Below are 20,534 nucleotides of genomic sequence, written 5' to 3'. Positions count from 1 at the left end.
CAGATAACTGCAAACTACAGTGGGAACACCCTCTCCAAGTGGTACATTCTGTAACCGCTAAATATTACTGAAATATCTCAGTGTGTCTGTAAAAAGCTGTAACATTGTGTATGTTCCCCAGGAAGCACAAAATGCTCTATCCGGCTCGCTATATGCCCTCATCCTTGTAGCTTCATAAATACCACTCACTATGTCTGAGTATACTCTGAGTATTAGATGCATCTTCTCTTTAGTATATGAAATTAAGATGTCCACAAAAATGACTGAAATGATGCCCAATTCAAAGTTCATGTACTTAGTGGGATATTTAGCACAATAAAGTCTGGCTTAGTGGTAAAATCATTCTAATTTATGGCGGAATGGGTTCTATTATAATCTGTGCAATTGTGTTCATACATCGTTATTACATTATCAATAAAAGCATTTGTATAAAACCTGGGCATTATGTTTTTGTCAGATTACATGAAATGTGGGTGTATATCAGTTAGAGTTGTGCCATAAAACTAAATGCACTCGTTTTATTTACTTTAAACTATTTTGCTGGTTACTGAATTACTACAATGTACAAGCTATAGTAATTAGTTGGAGAAACTGCTTCCGCCTGATGTATCTCTAGCTGTAAGTAAATCACTACAATCCTATCCTGCATTATTATTGTAATGTGGATGTGCTAATATCTCTTACATTCAGAAAGCATGAATGAATATTTTTAATGGAATTTAGTAACATTCTCTAAATAAGATAAGAGAGCCTTCCAAACTGGGATGGATTGGCCACAAGGATCAGTGTGCATGTGGAGTTTTGTTTGTTGACATGCGAGGGAGGGGTGGTGCTGCCGCCATGGTTACACGTATACCTCTGGTGCTGCCTATGTCAGGACACTTCTACAGATTTTTCCAGGGCCAATTTCGGTTCCCAATCTGCCCCTGCCAGACTTTGAAAGGAAGTGCAATGGAATATGGTAGCACTACATAAATGTTAATAAATAAATAAATGAATATATAGATGTTACAGCCAAGAATTATAAAACCCCTAGGTGTCATTTGGCCTTTCAAACAGCAGTGGAAATTTGAAACAAATTGCGATACCAAGAGCTATATTACATCCCCCCTCCCTGTGGGAGCCAATTTGTTTTACTGTTTTCTGTGGGGGCCAATGTGTGTGCTTTTTCCTGTGGGGGCTGATGTGTTTTATTTATTTCTTGTGCAATGTTTTTCATCTGCACTTCCATCTGAGTTGCGCAGCGCATGCATGCACCGTGATGGTGTTCGTACAGAGTTGCAGTATACAGTCATGCACATGTGCCAACAAATGTGTTAGATATGTGTTGGGCATTCCTGTGTAGTTGCAAGGGGTTAGCTAATCAGACGCTGACGTAATGTAGTGTGGACATGTTGCTGATAGACGTTGCATATAGAGAAGCTGACTTGCTCTAGCATAGGGCTGGTGAAAGTTTTATGGTGCACGGCATCTATTTATGGGAGACTGATGGAGAGGGGGCATGCCAACAGTGACAAAATACGGGGGTTGTGGCTCGTGATTGCAGTACTCCCACAAAGTTTTTTCCTATAGGCCACGCCCCCTTTTTGGGCAGGCGCAGCTTCATCATACCAGCAAGTTCCTCATTTCTATCTCCCAATTTAAGGTACAGTATGTCATTTGTCAGTGGGGAGAGTAACTACTGCTCAGGCTACTATGGGGTACTAACATCTGAAAATGTTGTTAGCTACTAGGGTCAAGCCCTGGTTGCTTCTTGCAATATATCAGTCCCTATAGAAACCAATGGGACTGCTTGTACCAGTTAAAATAGTGGAACAATACCTGCTGCGTCCTCCATCCTCACACTTCCCCTCCCCCAAGATACAATAAAGGGGTGATAGAAATTTGCATATATCACAAGTAAATGGGTGTTTGTGATAAATATAATCCAATAATTTAATAATAAATCCAAATATAATGTGTCATTTTGCACCTTGGGAAAACCATGCTGCACTGCAGGGAGGGGGCATTTATAATGTGCAGAAAGAATCACTGCAGTGTAGGAACAGAATTATCCTGTATATAGGTGCTATATGCTAAAGCTGGCAGCATTTAGCCTGCATGCAACCAAACAAGAAAAACCCTCTACACCCCTTCAAGTGTTTGGTTACGGTTGAAACTTATAAACTTTAGCTGCATCTGTTTCAAACTCTGCATGAGGCCCTCAGTACCATGGTGCAACACATTCTACTACATCTGTAAACATGAAAACGTTCTGTGTATATTGCTGCTATTCTTATCTAAGTCCAAGTCAATATTTAAAATGTATTATATAATTAACATGAATAGTCCTAAACACTAGCAGTACTTTTCTAGCTAGAACTAGAATTTCTGTATTTGAACGTTACAATATTTTATTTAAAAATTCAGTTGATCTCCATTTTAAAATAACATAACATATTACAAATGACTAAATAGGAGATGGGAAGCAGCTGGTGATGAATAACAGCATAATCTGTCATTTATAAGCAATACATCTCAGGGGCAAGTGCAGAATCTTAGGTGAAGGGGGATTTCCTGTGTAGAATGTTTAGTAGGACAGGTGAATAATTGGATTAAATAGTTCATAGCGTGCATATAGCGTCTGATTCTGATTTGGAAGCAAGGCAGAAACAGTATGTAAGTTTGTATCTGGAACAAACCATTTTGCAATGCAAAGGGGGAAATACATTTACATGTTTTCTATGCAGGGTAAATACTGGCTGCTTTTGAATGTAGCCCACAAATGTTAGACGGGTTGCGGCTGAAATGCCAGCGAGTGGGATGCAGGTGGTCAGAGTACCGACCGTGGCATCCCGCTGTTTAGAAACCTGACAGGGGTCAGGAAGCATGCTACTCCTTACCCTCTTACCCCCTAACCCTCCTTTACTGCAGCCTAAACCTACCCCCCCCCCCCCACAGCCTAACCCTAACCATCATTTGGGGTACTTAACCCTAGAACTCCTCCCTGCAGTCTAAACCTAACACCCCTTCCCCCGGGGGACTTACTTCTCCATCAGCACAGCAGTAACTCAATCAGGATCCCGGCTGCCATCGTTGGCATTTGGATCCTATTTCTGATGCCGGCCTCGGCATTCTGATCAGTGTCGGGATTCCAGCATTGGTATTTCGACAGCTGGGATCCAGACGCTGGGATCCTTACCGGATCCCTGTTAGACAGCTTTATTTTTACACTGCAATTTAGATTTCAGTTTGAACTCACCCCATCCAAATCTAAATCTCTCAGCACATGTTACATCTGCCCCACCTGCAGGGCAACATGGTTTTGCCCAGTTGTGTGCTTTTTTGCTTTGCTAACAAACCTGGTGCATTTGCCACAGGATCTATTCCCACTCTATGGCTGCCATGGACACCCATGAGTGGGAATAGTCCTGTTGCACAGGGATTCCAACTGGTGGCATTGTCTGCTGTGGGGATTTCGGCATCTGTATCCGGACCACCGGGATCCCAACAGCCAGCAAATTAAATGCATCCTGTGACATGGAGCTTTCTTAGGGTTGTCCATCGAGGTCTAAACCATTGATTCATTATGTCAAAGCAGCCATTAATGGTTGGATGCAATGCTTGTTCAGGCCATGGCATACATATACCACATTGAACTCACCCCATCCAAATCTAAATCTCTCTGCACATGTTACATCTGACCCACCTGCAGTTCAACATAGTTTTGCCCAGTTGTGTGCTTTTTTGCTTTGCTAACATACCTGAATCAGGCCCCATATTTGGCCAATATTTAGTGACCAAGCCAGTAATAGGATTTCAACCCCTTCAGCTAAACACACAGGGGAGTTGTATACAGACCTTTACATACTTGTATTATTATACGATTATTGTGCATGTGTATTTTTTATATGAACAGTAAACTTACCAAATCCAGATCTGTACCCAGAAGAACATTTACATCACAACCAGCACATCCCTGTGAATTTATTAGAAATGATAAGTAACATATTTCACAATAAATATCATTACATATTTTATTACTTTACATCTCTGTCTTACTTCTGAAAATGCTGCTCAATAATGTAACATTCAGTAACTCAGCAATATATGCAGCATCCTGGAACCATTCTTTCCCATTATTTCAGTATAAATATGTAGCTGTACAGCATTCTGATAAAATAATGGTCTTTGTTTACACATGAAATAGAAAACACTTTTAAAATATGGAAAAAAGAATCAAGGCATATGTGGACTAATTATACAAAATAACCACAATTTATTTCACATTTCATAAATTTTATGTTCTCAGTACACAAATGTAATAAATAGATACAACCAGCGGCAGCCCCTACTTACTATTAGTAGGTGGGCTGCCAATACCCCAGTGCACTGAGAGGAGACAGGCAGCCAGGTCCTGGCACCTGCGCAATGGATCTAGCAAGCACCGGAACCTGCGCATACACACAGGCCATGGTGCACCTGCACATGCACAAAAGCCCATTTTCTATGGACAGCATTGGCTGCAGCCCACAGAAGTCAGATAGGGCTGTATGAAAGGCAGGGAGTGGCTTCCAACTGCAAGCTCGCTCTCTGCTTATAGCGCCCAATTTAGCAGTCCCAGAGGAAGAAAACACCTCCCCCTGGGGCTGCCTGTAGTGTCTGTGACTGACAGGTAGAACTCACAATCTGAAGTCACTGTCAGTCACAGAGAAGTCTGTGCAGTCACGGACTGCATCTGTCTCACTGACACTTAGTGAGATATGGCAGATTTTACTATGGGAGCTGCAGTCCTGCGGCCCATAGGTAATATCTGCCTCTGATAAGAACAAGATATGTTGATGACTGTAAAGACCAGACTGTATAAGATGGAATATCAGGTTTTCCTTTAGTTACAGTATAACTAATTCCACAGACCCAAAAACTGAGAAGTAATCCTCAATGAACTTTGAGTCAATTGTGATGAATTCATCATCCAGCATAAGAGTATATATGTCCTCTGTATCTGTAGATAAACTGGCAAGCAATCAGGTACATCAAACAGTCAGTAAAATGACATATCTATAGGCATCTGTGAAACCAATTGGCGTGTTTCATTATGGGGATCTCATAACTTCCTTAGAAGTTGAAACCTTATATAACTAAATTGTCTTATACTCATTTTAATGAAATATTATTTACATATATGTGTGTAAACCAAAGTAGACCCAAATTTCTTATCTAAATCTTCATACGGTATTTATGTATTCAGAAATAAATAACATAGAGGAAATCCTAGTGTTTTCTTGTCATTTTATGCTCCTTTGATTATTACACATTATACTCTGTTACCCCATGGAATGGCAGACACAGTTCTTCCAGGTAAATCCTCTGATGATGTAACATGGGATTCAGTACCAGCGGATGCGATGCTGACTGTCAATATCTGGACAGCGGCATCCCACCCACGAGAATGCTGGCAGCGGGCCGAGCGCAAAGGGTCTCCTTACGAGCTGGTGACTCTGTGCATTTTCCACAGGATCTATTCCCACTCTATGGCTGCCATGGACACCCATGAGTGGGAATAGTCCTGTTGCTCCAGGATTTGGACTGGTGGCATTGTCTGCTGTCAGGATTTTGGTGTCGGTATCCAGACCGCCGGGATCCCAACAGCCAGCAAATTAATCGCATCCTGTGACATGGAGCTTTGTTAGGGTTGTCCATCGAGGTCTAAACCGTTCATGCATTATGTCAAAGCAGCCATTTATGGTTGGGTGCCATGCTTGTTCAGGCCATGGCATACACATGCCACAATAGATCCTCCATCACAATATGTGTACCTCTCCTATTGTTAGTAAAAACCATCAATGGTGGTAGATGGGCATCCCTAAGTGCTTCTCATTCTATAACTTGGAGACAAAAGAATCATACCAATAAAACATATCTGTCATACCAATGTTTCCTTAGCCACTAATATGAGCTTATTAACCATATTCTCTCTTCATATTCTATGTAAAATGTTTGTTCATGAATCTCATTACAAGTTGCAACTGCAACATACTGTAGTTATAGTTCTGTAAGATACTTAGAAGAGAACAGATAATTTAGACTTTTAGGAAGATTTATAACATATTTATGATTCATGTACAGTGGAATATTATTAGGTGTTGGAAATAATTTTTTAAATAGCAATAAGATATTCTGAATTAAGGCTTCTATTGATCTTCTCATTACCAATATAAATTTTATAATTGCATAATAACATATATTATACAATATTGTAAATACAAACTCTGTTCTGAACTGAATGAATCATCTTACTTAAAATAATATTATTAAGCTTAATTGATTCATTCAACCCTTCTGGGTATAGAGAATTCCTATTGTACATCCATTGCAATTCCTGGCAACACAACTTTCTGAATCTATCCCTCTTACTAGCAGGTATGGACACATTAAGGGAGGAGGGAGCCTGTGTGCAGTCTCCATCCGGTATCCCAATTTTCCTATTGCACATACACAAAATGCAGGGAAAATGGCCGTCATGCCATTTTCCCAGTGATTTGTTCAGATCTGCCGCTGCCGATGTGGGACTCCAGAAAGTTGGATATAAAAGAAATGGATGCAGAGTGTGCAGTGTGGGCCCCCCAGACCCAGGGCCCATGAGCACTGCATACACTGTCCCCATTATAGATATGCCACTGGTAGCAGAAATATAATCAGCACCTATCAGTCGCAAATACCTTATATATCCTCCATTATACTGTAGTCCACAAAATGCAAAAGTACACTGTGACTTAGAGTCTTACACATAATATTTCTATGATTTTCTAAACTGTGTTTTTAGAGGCCTGATTGTTCTGGCTGCATAATATTGAGGGCAATCACATTATTGCAAATAGATTACAAATTCAGAGTTAACATCCTTTGAAACTTATTATTGCATAGCTATAGAATAGCATTCTCTGCGACATAATATGCATCCTATTCACATACCTGATGTGATATAAGTACAATGCACAGGTACCCTGGACATTGGTGCTGGCATTGCTTACAGCTGCTCTACTGTCTCATATGGTCTGATCCTTTTTTGTATTCCAGTATATTGCACGGGCCATTTCAGCCTTATTTATTCATATAAGGCACAGTATGTTTTACAGTAAATGACAAATATTTTACATGTCATTTAAGTGAGTACTGTCCTATGTGTTGGGAATCTCAAACATTATTTGCCTGTCAGCACTGATGGATATAGTATGGTCGGCACCTATTAGTGACTGACCTGTCTGTTGCCAGATATAGATCACCCTGAAGCCGTATTCCTAACATTACCACTAGGCAAATTGGGACAATATGTTTGTTGAAAATTGCTGCATCTCTTTGGGGAATGTCTAGTGCATGATGAAGTGATAAAATGTCCCTACAGGGGTTAAAGTGGGCCGGAACGGGGCGGAACTGAGTTCCGGCAGTTCTAATTGGAGGCGGAACCAGTTCCGCCTCCGCCTGCCCAACTTAACTATACACAGGCAGCCTAAGTACTGAGTAATCGGCCTCGCCTCACACTACAGCCAAACTACTGCTGCTGCCCTGCCTCCACTGCCCGCCCATAACATCCTGCCTGTCAGTCTCACTCACGCACACTGTCCGCGCTGAGTGACCCCTCTCGTCTCCGCCTCTCGCTAGCTTCGGGCATGGGCTTCACTATACACCTCCCATTGATACCGTGGACACCCATGTCACGTGTATCAATGATGTGGTGGTGGGTGGACGGCACTGGTGGGAATGAATTAGCCCGCCCTGCCTCCTCCAAACCCTGTTCCGCCGGCCTGTTAGAGGCTGTCATCACACAGATCTGCATTTACAGTCTACAGGCAGCAGAAGAGCCGCCCTTACTGTGTACCCAGGCACGCGGACACTGTGGACTTGGAGGTAGGACGAGAATCAATCTATAATGTAATTTAAAAAACAACCCATGCAATAGCACTGTAATATTTTATTTTATTTATTTATATAATATACCTAAGTCTCAAACTGCCTATGTAATGAAGTCTATGATAAATAATAAATGTTTATGGCCCTCATGCAACAAGTGACGCAGAAATCCAGAAATCTCAAACAGATGATTTTTGAACTTCTGCGCATGCGCAACGGCCACGAACTTTCAGAGTGCGATCACATCCCGTAAGGATACGATTGCACAATGATCGACAGTGGCGGGCAGCAAGGGGGCAGCAACACAGCATTTTGGGGAGTGGTCCGGACCATTTTCTGGGCAGCTGCATGACGTCACACACAGCCACTGCGAAGGAAAAAATGGCAGCGGTGCGCTTATGCAGGGGGTCTACCCTTATTCTCGGTTTTGCAATGCTTGCTGTGCGCCTTGCTAGCTGACTACTTTGTAGGGGTACTACTTTGTAGTAATGAATGAAATGTACTTACAGTAAACGTGCACACACGGAACAATTTGTCCAATGATCGGGGCATTCCCGATCGGTTGGACGACCAACCGTTCGCATATATACATGATATTGTGCATGGCGCGCTCTCATGGGGTCGTCCATCGCTTCCCTTGATCTTACTGCATGTTCAAAAGATCAGAGAAAACAGCTGCCGATCCCATGCAGCACTATGTTGAGTGGGGGTGGGAGCGGCATAGCTGGCAGTCATGCACTGGATCGCTCCGTGTCTATGGCCACCTAATATGTCAGCCCGAGGAGCGCCCGATGCATCGGTGGGTACACATCGTACCGTGTATACCCACCATAAGAGTTTCCTAATATTTGTTTTGGGTTAAAGTGAGCTGGAACAGGACGGAACTGCGTTCGGTCAGTTCCACTTGGAGACGGAATGCAGTTCCGCCTCACCTCACCCGATGTGTGCCGGTGCCGCAGGGAGATGCTGGGCGCCCACTGAGATCATGTTATCAGTGGCGTCCTGCTCTCCCTGCACAACGGAAGCCGGCAGGCAGGAGCTCACTACTGAGCTCCTGCTTTCAGCTCCCGGATCTGTCAATGCCCGCTATGAGAGAGACGTCATGACGTCTCTCTCATAGTGCTGGGGAGCCGGATGCCATGAGCATCACAGCGGTCGGACGCGGGAGTGGGGCTTGGTAAGTATGGTGTTTTTTTTTTTAAACATGTGTGACTACTACGGGGGGACTAAACTACAAGGGGCTTAAACTACTGGGGGCATTACTACTTGGGTCAACCTGCTGGGGGCAAACTACATGGGGCTAAACTACAAGGGGGCAAGCTACTGGGGGCATTACTACTTGGGGCAAACTACTGGGGTCAAACTACATGGGGCTAAACTACAGGGGCGCATTACTACTGGGGGCATAACTACAGGGGCGCATTACTACTGGGGGCATAACTACAGGGGCATTACTACTGGGGGCAAACTACATGGGGCTAAACTACTGGGAGGCATAACTACTGGGGGCATTACTACTTGGAGCAAACTACATGGGGCTAAACTACAGGGGCATTACTACAGGCGACATTACTACTGAGGGCAATACTACACAGGGGCATTACCATTAAGGGTATTACTAATGGGGGCACTACTAATGAGGGCATTGTAAAGGGGGCACTTCACAAGGGGAATCACTCCTGGGGACATAAGGGGCACTACTACTGGGGGCATTGCATAAGGGGCACCACTACTATGGGCTCTATATAAGGGGCACTACCACTGTGGGCACTACCAGTATAGTGGACATTGCATAAGGAGCACTACTACTGTGGGCATTGTAAAAGGGGCGCTACTGCTGTGGGCATTGCGTATTACGGGGTGCTACTACTGTGGGCATTATGTGTATTACGGGTGCTATTACTGTGGGCATTATTACTATTGTGTGACCACGCCCCTTTCTTTGTAGACCACACCCCTTTTTTGGACGCGCGCCGTAGGCGCGCGCAATACCTTTATTGCATGGGCGCCGGGGGGAGGGAGGGTGAGTTCCACCACCTCTCTAAGACCACTTTAAGCACTGCCCTACAGTAACCCTGATTCATCCATCAAAATAAATCCCTGTATTCAAACATGTACGAGTTATAGTATTCTTCATATTAATAGGTTTTCATGCAGAAACATTTACTTACAGCAACTTTTTTCAGCTCTTCATACAACTCTAAAAACTTCTGGTAACTGAAAGCGTTACCCTGTAATAAAAAGGAAGAATAAGAATAACTAAAAATGCTTAAGTAGAGCTTGTTGTTGGTTACATTAATATTCAAAAGGATATATATATATATATATATATATATATATATATATAGTATATATACACATACACATACACACACATATGCACACTTACAAATGGAATAAAAACTTCATCTTAAAGTGCCAGTGTGATTTTGTCCGTGATAAATTATGTTGCTATTGCAAGTTATAGGAAGAAGTACAGAGCTTTTCATTAAATGACTATTGCTTGTATAAAAGTAAATATTATTAATGTCCAAATCTATAGATAAATTTTGACCAATTGTGTATTTTGTGTTTGTGACCATAGCTTGCTTGCTCCAGTGTACTAGTTATGCACGTTTGCAACCTGCAAATTTACAGTATATATATATATATATATATATATATATATATGGCAGTAGTTCTCTAGCTTGGTCCACAAGGTATCCTAACAGTCTGGATTTGTGCACATGTGGTACACTGTAATCAGACTGACTGACGTACTATTTATATAATTGCTGCTTAAGCATGGATATCTTTAGCAGCTGGACTATTAGGGGGGAATTCAAATGTTTGAAAAGTTGGTTGAGTGTCTGTTTTTTCCTGTCTATTAGATAGGAAAAAACAGACTCCCAACTAGCTTTTCAAACAATTGAATACCCCCCTTAGAGTTCCCCGAGATCCAAGTTTGAGAATCACAGCTCTAACACCACAAAGTGCTTGTTAATGACAAAGTTTAAATTTGTCTTTTTGGAAATTCCTTATTTTCACTTTTATTCTGTGTAAAAATAAAGAGGTTTGGGCTCATCCTGAGATAGTTATTGTTTTGGGAAATCATGACATTGGCTACATTATCTTAATCTTCCAATGGGGCATGCTGGCAGGATTGCAGGTGCTACGTGTGTGTGCTGGATTCTGTTTTGTGTTCATCTACATAAAGCACTGCTATTGTAAAACATAGAAATCAGCATATATACTGTACCGCAATGTCAGGAGCTGCACAGAGGAATGCTGATAATGCATTAAGGAAATCTGCAGATTCCTAATGAAAAATATAAGAAATAAAACATTAGCAACTACATTATACTTAGACAAAGATCACATGACAAAATAAAAGGAAAATGTATTATTTCAACAAACATTAGAGCTCAATTACAATAAGATGAGATACTGCAAAGGCAAGAGTGGAGAATATGCTAAGGCTAATAAACTAAACTGCAGATAATAAGGTGGATGTCTCATACGTTTGATGAAGAAGAAAGTTACTAATATGAAACAATATTTCTAGAATTGTACACATGTGAAATGCAGAGAAAGAGAGAGAGAGAGAGAGAGAGAGAGAATAGATGGAAAGGGGGATCTACAGGAAAGCATGAAAATAAATAAATAATGTGCATGAGATGAATGGGGGCAGATGATAAGTGCAAGAAGGGAGAGAGGGTGAGAAGAGGGAATAAAGACTGAAGCAATGTATATATTTCATATAAATACAATACTACTTACTGTCATTGTAGTTATCGCGCATCCATCAGCAGTTGGAGTTATACATCCTGGAGATGTTACGTCTTACATTATTTAAATAGAAAAAAGCATTAATAGAATGTAGAAGATAAACAATAAAAACTAAATAAATAATAAACTTACAGTTACAGATGATGTTTTATTCCTATTACTTACCTGTCCCCTGAGAGAGGGTTACAGCAACCAGCATAAACACTGTGATGAGCATCATGTTGAATACCTGAGATCAGCACACAGTGTATGTGGCAGCCAGTAAAAGGCTCCGGCTTTTATACTCTTAAAAGTCGCTGACATCAAAAACATGAGCATGTCATCATCTGCTGGAATGTGTCCAACCCAATGGTGTACGTAATGTACAGAAATACTGTTCTAAACTTTGCTGGCAGTAACTAGACAATCCTTGTGTGCCAACATTTCTCCATTCAGGGATAAATGCAAACATCAATAAGTTAATGCTTTAAAAAAATTACTTACGTACACATTAACTGTACTCGTGTCACTTGTTGAACCAAAAGTGCCAGCATGCCTGGACATCAAAAGTACTCCACCTGTGAAAAAAAATGAAAGAAAAGACATTACACATCCACTGAATGTTTGAGTATTTTAATAAATATAAGCACCCCACACAACCACTGTTTTCTAATTTATTGCTCACAAAATGTCAGCGTATTGGTCAGTGAGTCGTCCCCATACATTTCTATGGAGATTGGGGGTATTTCCAAGTGGATCGCAGCAGGAAATTTTTTAGCAGTTGGGCAAAACCATATGCACTGCAGGGGGGGGCAGATATAACATTTGCAGAGAGAGTTAGATTTGGGTGGGTTATTTTATTTCTGTGCAGGATAAATACTGGCTGCTTTATTTTTACACTGCAAATTAGATTGCAGATTGAACACACCACACCCAAATCTAACTCTCTCTGCACATGTTATATCTGCCTCCCCTGCAGTACACATGGTTTTGCCCAATTGCTAACAGAATTCCTGCTGCGATCAACTTGGAATTACCCCCATTGTCCCCTCACGTAATGCAACATCTCATTTGCTATGGAGAACAGAAATTTCATTTTTTGTTAAAGCAGAATTCAGGGATCCTACAGGGATGGAAGCGGATGTAAAGCAGGATTCTGGGATCCTCCAGTGATGGAAGCGGATGTAAAGCAGGATTCTGGGATCCTCCAGGGATGGAAGCGGATGTAAAGCAGGATTCTGGGATCCTCCAGTGATGGAAGCGGATGTAAAGCAGGATTCTGGGATCCTACAGGGATGGAAGCGGATGTAAAGCAGGATTCTGGGATCCTACAGGGATGGAAGCGGATGTAAAGCAGGATTCTGGGATCCTCCAGGGATGGAAGCGGATGTAAAGCAGGATTCTGGGATCCTCCACGGATGGAAGCGGATGTAAAGCAGGATTCTGGGATCCTCCAGGGATGGAAGCGGATGTAAAGCAGGATTCTGGGATCCTCCAGGGATAGAAGCGGATGTAAAGCAGGATTCTGGGAACCTCCAGTGATGGAAGCAGATGTAAAGCAGGATTCTGGGATCCTCCAGGGATGGAAGCGGATGTAAAGCAGGATTCTGGGATCCTCCAGGGATGGAAGCGGATGTAAAGCAGGATTCTGGGATCCTCCAGGGATGGAAGGATCCTCCAGGGATGGAAGCAGATGTAAAGCAGGATTCTGGGATCCTCCAGGGATGGAAGCGGATGTAAAGCAGGGTTCTGGGATCCTCCAGGGATGGAAGCGGATGTAAAGCAGGATTCTGGGATCCTCCAGGGATGGAAGCGGATGTGAGCTCTGACATTTTGTAACTATTAAATGTGTAAACAGGGACTATGTGTGCATGGGGGGATTTATTAAAATACTTGATGTGTGTGTACTGCTTTAAACAGAAAATAGGCAATGGACATCGCCATCAGACTTCTATTGTTTCTCAAATCCAATGGTTAGTAAATACAGGATTATTAGATAGTGGTTTGATGGCAGTATCCAATAGAAGGCAATTCGGAACTTTATGCATAAAAGTGTTTAAAATGTCCTCCAGTACATCAAATGAGACTTCAACATCAGGTACAAAAAATGAATTAAGGCATCATAGTTCATATTAGTAGTACAGTATATTCCAATGCTGCCTACTTAAAAACTATTACAAACCCATAACAGATAAAAACACAAAAATAAATTACTACAAAGTGCAAACCAAAGTGTGTGACTTAATGGAAAAGAAATCTGCAATGAAAAATATGTAACTGAAAATCTGTATTTTCAGGTATAGATCTTATACTGTCTTCTTTCTGTTTGTTGCAGAATATTTGTTTCTTCCAATGTAATATTACACATATCCTGATATCCAGTACATTATATACATAGACATATTTTATTTTAACAAATCTTGCATTGGACTGAATTTATGAGTTATTCATTGCTGATTAATTTCTGCACTTCTACATGTTAATGGACAGACATTTCCATTAATGTTTCATGCTGTGCAGCATTGTTGAGATTTCACAAAGTATTGTTTATTAAAATGCTAACATGCAGTACCCACAGTCAGCCACCAGATGTCAGATTTAAATAAAATATGGAAGCATCTACTGGGAGTCTCACTTGTGAATGTCAGATCTCTGAATATAAATAAATAAGTAGAACGCGGCAGTGTAGCTCCTTTCCATAGCCTTCACCAGCTCATTTTAAAACAGTCTCTATCAGTCTATTCCTGGATATACAGTACATGTTTCTTCCCACAGGCCAGAACTATGTGGGCCCCATAGCAACATTTTGTAGGGGCCGCACAGACGGTGTAATGGTTAGCATTACTGACTCACAGCATTGAGATCATGGGTTCAATTCCCACCAAGGCCCTAACTGTGTGGAGTTTGTATATTCTCCCTGTGCTTGCGTGGGTTTCCTCTAGGTACTCCGGTTTCCTCCCACAATCCAAAAATATACTGGTAGGTTAATTGGCTCCCTACAAATAAACCTTAGCATGAATGTGTGTGCTTGTATGTGTGGTCGGTAATATAGATTGTAAGCTTCACTGGAGCAGGGACTGATGTGAATGGCCAAATACTGTCTGTAAAGCGCTGTGGAATATGTGTGCGCTATATAAATAACTGGTAATAAATAAAAAAAATAAAAAAATAAGGGGCCCCTGTCCTAATGCTTCCAAAGAGACATCTTTCCATAGTAGCTGTCAATGTTATGCCCCCTAATAGTGCCCTTGCTCATTATCTAAACCATAGCATTGCCCCAAGTAATGTTATTCCCCATAGTAAATGAGTTCCCTAGTTCACATTATGTCACAATGTAGGGCTACCAGTACACATTATGCAGCACAGTATCCCCACTTCATAATATGCCACATTACTGTGCCGTCACTTCATATTATGCCACACTATAATGCCTCTAATTCATATTGTGCCACATTACATTGCCCAAGTTCATATTATAAAACATTATAATGCCCCCCAGTTCATTTTACACCACATTACAATGAGCAGGCCCAGGTGCATAACTAGATATATTGTAGGCAAAAGTTTGTAAGTTCCCCTATATACCACCCAATGGTGAAAAATGTATAACACATGTAACTTTAACAGGGAAGGTGGCTTCTCTCAGCTCTGGGCCCCATAGCAGCTGCACTTTCTGCACCTATGGTAGCTACACCCTCACCTCTTCCTCTGCAAAGGGTTGCTTTGTTGGTGATGGCAGTCTTTGCCTTTGACATTTAACCATGGGACAATATATTCACTTGTGAAGGCATATTCACAGTGGCACCTGTCATATTACATTACTTTCATTTATCCTCCTATATCATCTTATTTATACAATACATTTGAAAGAAAAAGAGAGATCTAGAGGGGGAGAGAAAGAGATAGAGACTTCACTGTATTGATCATAGATTATCGTGACACTGTAACACTTCCTGTTTTGCCTCATTACCGATGCGAAACAGGAAGGGATATCGACAAGATGTAATAATTTCTTGTCTGCTGACGTGGGATAACGAAAGCTCCCCCCTCTGGTGATGTCCCCCTGAGCACACAGCGCTTTAGCTAAGTGCTGATGCATTGTGTCTCCTTGTCCAGCAGGCTCCTCTGCGTATGTGTGGGATCTACGTGAGATCCCCAGCACAGTCTGGAGCCTGCACCCACCGCAACCAGAGACAGCTCTGCCCCTGCTATGGTGTATGGGCATCAACACCATGCAGCTGTCGAAACTGACAGCTGCAGGTTTTGGAACGGTCACCAATGCTGACCGTTCATACATTGCCTGTGCATATCAGCATGCTATCTTTTAGATAGCAGCGCCCCTGTCACTGAGCCGGCACCGCAGCTATCATACCTGGGGGAAGTGTTATAGCACACATAATGTGCGCTGATAATGCTCCCCCCCCCCCCCCCCCCCCCCCACATCGCCAGTTCATACATTTACCTAATATTTACTAAAGAGCGGGTTTGCAAAAGTGGAAATGTTGCCCATAGCAACCAATCAGTTTCTAATTCATTATCTTCTAGAAGGTGTTAGATAAATGATAAGTTGAATCTGATTAGTGGCAATGGGAAACAGCTTTACTTTTGTAAATTCACACTTTAGTAAATATACCCCTAAATATATCACAATATATATAAATTATGTTTAACATCTAAAGGGCCTATTTAGCCATTATTATTTGCAGAATATCCCTCTAATACACGTAATTTCAGGGGTGCATGCAAGTAATAATTATCCCCTAATGCAGTGATTCTCAAACTTTTTTGAATCACGGCGCCCTAGAGTATCAGAATTTTTTTTTCACGGCACCTCTAGGCCAGTAGTTTCTTATTGAGAAATTTAGAAAGAAATATTCAATTAAGTAAATTGTGTTTATATGCCATCCTTAGGTTCAATTGTATGAGAGGGACAATATTTGCTTCTGTTTGTCTATGTCACAACTGAGGGTTTAGGCTGACGGGAGGAAGCCTCAGTTGTAGGGGGTGAAATTAAATCAAACTTAGATGGTTTAATCAGACCCCTGGACATGTAAGTGTGGAAGGAAACCCGAAGGTGTGACCATGACAAGCAGGTTAAAAGTCAAATGAAAGTTTATTAAACAGACTCCGTATAATCACAACAGCGTTCACAGTCAGAATTAGCAGTGGCAGATAATACAGTTCCTTGATCACTAAACCATAAAAGGTATCACAGGGCACTGGTAGGTTGCAGAACAGGTGTTATAGTCCTTGGGTAGAATAACCTTACCAGGCCAGGCTGTAGTAGTGGAGACAACCGAGGAACATGCCAGTAGGTGTATGAGATGATGCTGGTAACTGGAATGCACTGTAGGAGTCACTGGACGGAACCTGCCAGGTGGTGGAGATACGGAGTTAAAACTGAAAGGTGCTAGGGTGCGTGGAAACAGATGAAATGAAGAGTGGTTACCGGTGGTAGTGGATACTGCTGGTAAGTAGAAATCCACTGGGAGAACACCGGCTCTTTAAGGAGGTTGAATTCTGTTGGAAGCAGGTTGCTAGAAACAGATGGGTTAATAGCTGAAAGCTTGGAAACTGGAAGCAAACGAAGTAATAGCTGAAAGCTGGAGCAGTCACAGAGGATTGCAGAGTCAGGCTGCACCGCAGGATGGAAAGCAGGTGCGGGTCTCTTTGTGGATGCTGGAGACAGGAGCTGGAACCTGGAGAAACAAACCACAGGAGAGAGAGACTGGAACAAGGTATGACATTCAAAGCACTGACATCTATCTGGCCTAGACACAGGATACTTATACCTGCTGCTATGCAGGCATTGGCTAGGCAATTATGCAGATTCCAGAGATGGTGGATTGGAGGAATTGGAGCATGTGATCAAATCCAACATGGCTGCGCCCATGCTGGAACCTGGAGGGAAAACCTGGTTTGGAATGAAATGTGCAAACATAATGATAATGGCGGCGCCGGACGCAGAGGACAGGAGACGCCAGATGATAGTTATATGCTGAGACACTTGGAGGGCAGCAGAGGCCGCGGCAGGCATGATACATGATTCTGAGAACCTGCAGCAATAACATAGTAACGGCGGCGGAGGCCGCGGAGGACGGGAGACGCCATGTTGGATTCAAACATGGCGCCGCTGTGGTAGTGTCTCAGAATGACAGGAGGGATGTGCAGAGTGTTGACACAGATGATATCCGGATTTGGAACGCTGGGCCAGTCTCAGAAGACACCTAAACGGCAGGTAATGGCGTCCAGATACCCGGATCGTGACAGCCTACATATTTTATGTCTGACAGCCACCAGCACTGGTGATGACTATTACATTGACCATAAATAATTTGAGTTGGTCCTGGCCCACCAACCCAGGGCACCCCAGGGTGTCACGGCACACAGTTTGAGAACCACTGCCCTAATCTATATACTGGGGACTGCAGCAAATATCAGAGCGATCTGCTGCAGTCCCAGATTTTAACCTCAAAAGCAGCTCCCATAGAAATGACAACAAAAACAATGTGTTTATAGCGAAGTACTGCGCCCTTGCAGCTGCTGTGGAGGTACACCAGGTGTCACTGCACACCCAAACGGGATCATTATCAGACAAAATAGGTGTTACTCTACCGCGAACAACTTTAGCAATAAGTGGAGGGTAAGACAATATATAGGCTGTAACAATATGACATACAGATGGAGCCTCGCTCATCTAGGCTTCTCTGCTGCGCCTAGGTGCACCAAGGTTTATTAGCATAAGCCTTTCATATATTGTTCTCAGCTGTAATACAATACAGAGAGATCAATACAGCAGGGGAATAAGTCATTACAGCAGGGGATTAAGTCCGACTGCCCTGGCTCAGTTAATCCTATTAAAGGGATAGATGAGGAGGGCTCCATCTGTATATAAAGATAATGGTGGCATTAATGAACCCTTAGTTTCTCATAGTCCTCACGATGTTCTTCTTGGAAGAAGTGTGGTCCTCACAAAGTCCAGCATCCCTCAAAAAAACAAATAGAAAAGCACGATCTTGTGATTAATTTCACTCAAATCTTTCTTTCACCACTTTAGTATGGTCTCTTTTTGCCGAGAAATGTATTTGTACCGTACCCACATCTTAACGTAGGTGTGAGGGCTAGGGACACCAAAGTACTTCCCAGGACACATTGTTTGAGGTGAGGTAGTCCAGACTTGTTCCTTACTCTCAAAATTTGTGTTTGCCATCTCCCTGGATGGACCTATTTGGTGGAGCTCTTTTTAAACAAAATTGTGCTTTTCAATTTTTTATTTTTTTATTTTTTTGAGGGATGCTGGACTTTGTGAGGACCACACTTCTTCCCAGAGGAACAGCGGGAGGACTATGAGAAACTAAGGGTTCATTTATGCCAACATTATCTTTATATATGTCATATTGTTACAGCCTATATATTGTCTTACCCTCCACTTATTGTTAAAGCTGTGCACGGTAGAGTTACACCTATTTTGTCTGATAAGCTCCCATAGAAACCTATGGGAGCTGCTTTTTTGCTGTATATTCCAAAGGGTTTATACTGAATTTGGATAATTATTGTTTGGATGATACATATTATGTGGTGGTAGGAGCCCAACAGTCAGACTAGCTATTTGTGGTTAGATAGTTAATACACTTACCCTGAGGGGATGTACTATGCATCACATTTTGGATATGATACATCATGCCACTTATCAGAGGCATTAATGCAGCTAGAATTATGGTTAAAATTGCAAAGGACAGCTCTTCCAAAATAATAGATCAAGGAGATACAGATTGGTTGGAGCTGGAGTTGGAGTATGTACAGGCCCGGCGATGGGGTTGGTGTCAAAGGGGACACCCATTTAGGGCCCCGTGGATCAGAGGGGCCGTGAGGTACAGCAAAACAATATGGCTCAGCAGCACCTAGTGACACTTTTTAAAGTGCTTGCTCTACCGGCCCACTAAATAACGAAAAACAAATTAACCATCCGGCTGCAGCATCCCTCAATGTGCCCACTCCAATTACCTGTCACTTAGTTTATTCTAGGGCTGAGTGGGTTCTGTTATCTGAGAAGCGAAAACCCTTTGAACTTTGAGATCCGCGTCTGACTCGGAGGCAAAACATCACCATCACGCTGTCGGATCTCGCGGGTTTTGGATAGAGATGAGTGTGTTCGGTTCTCAGAGAACTGAACCCTACCGGGCTTTGCCTTCCGAGCCCGGATCCGAGTAAGGCTCGAGTTTTCCCGTCTGACTCGGAAACCCAAATGCGGCAAAACGTCATCATCCAGCTGTCGGATTCTCGCGGGATTTCGATTCCATATAAGGAGCCGTGCGTCGCGCCCATTTTCACTCTAGTCTCGGAGAGTGCAGTGAGAGGACGTGTCTCCGTCCTCCAGTGTCTGTGTGGGGGCGGGAAAGTGGGGTGGCAAGTCTTGTGCTGTGTTGTGCTGCTCAGTCAAGTCCAGTGTAGTCACAGTGTATTGTGCTGCAGTCACAGTGTTGGTGTCCTCTCCTGCCAGTGTAGCTGTATAAAGTGTTGTTGACTGTGTTGTGCTGCATCAAACCAGTGTTAGTGTCCTGTCTCATCAGTCATTCTAGTGAAAATATACGCTGCTGCTATATGTCCACTGCTGCCGTATAATAATAATATAACCACAAGTCTCTTACAGTATTGTTGTGTTGTGCTGCATCAGACAAGTGGTAGTGTCCTGTCTATCAGTCATTCCAGTGACGATATAAAGTATGCTGCTGCTATATGTCCACTGCTGCCGTATAATAATAATAATAACAATAACAACAACAACCACAAGTGTCTTACAGTATTGTTGTGTTGTGCTGCATCAGACCAGTGGTAGTGTCCTGTATCATCAGTCATTCCAGTGACGATATACTCTGCTGCTATATGTCCACTGCTGC

The 20,534-nt window shown here is 42.5% G+C and overlaps 1 protein-coding gene across 3 annotated transcripts in view; it reads right to left on the bottom strand.

Annotated features, from left to right (window-relative positions):
- Positions 1–20,534, bottom strand: part of LOC134956784 (uncharacterized) — a 206,088-nt gene that overhangs the window by 44,780 nt on the left and 140,774 nt on the right. The window contains exons 2-6 of one of the 3 annotated variants that reach the window (XM_063938737.1): positions 12,146–12,215; positions 11,650–11,711; positions 11,129–11,188; positions 10,062–10,121; positions 3,908–3,958 (exon numbers count right to left, since the gene is read on the bottom strand). In XM_063938737.1, the coding sequence (XP_063794807.1) occupies positions 3,908–3,958; positions 10,062–10,121; positions 11,129–11,188; positions 11,650–11,711; positions 12,146–12,191 (279 nt within the window). In that variant the 5' untranslated portion in view covers positions 12,192–12,215. Of the gene's footprint in view, positions 1–3,907; positions 3,959–10,061; positions 10,122–11,128; positions 11,189–11,649; positions 11,712–11,823; positions 11,929–12,141; positions 12,216–20,534 lie in introns of those variants that run through there. The other 2 variants (XM_063938738.1, XM_063938736.1) reach the window with 2 other exon arrangements.

This window comes from Pseudophryne corroboree, chromosome 9 (genome assembly GCF_028390025.1).
Source record: "Pseudophryne corroboree isolate aPseCor3 chromosome 9, aPseCor3.hap2, whole genome shotgun sequence".
In the NCBI taxonomy this organism is placed as follows: domain Eukaryota; kingdom Metazoa; phylum Chordata; class Amphibia; order Anura; family Myobatrachidae; genus Pseudophryne; species Pseudophryne corroboree.
The sequence above is the reverse complement of the archived record's forward strand: the minus strand, read 5'-3'. Positions and strand labels throughout refer to the sequence as shown.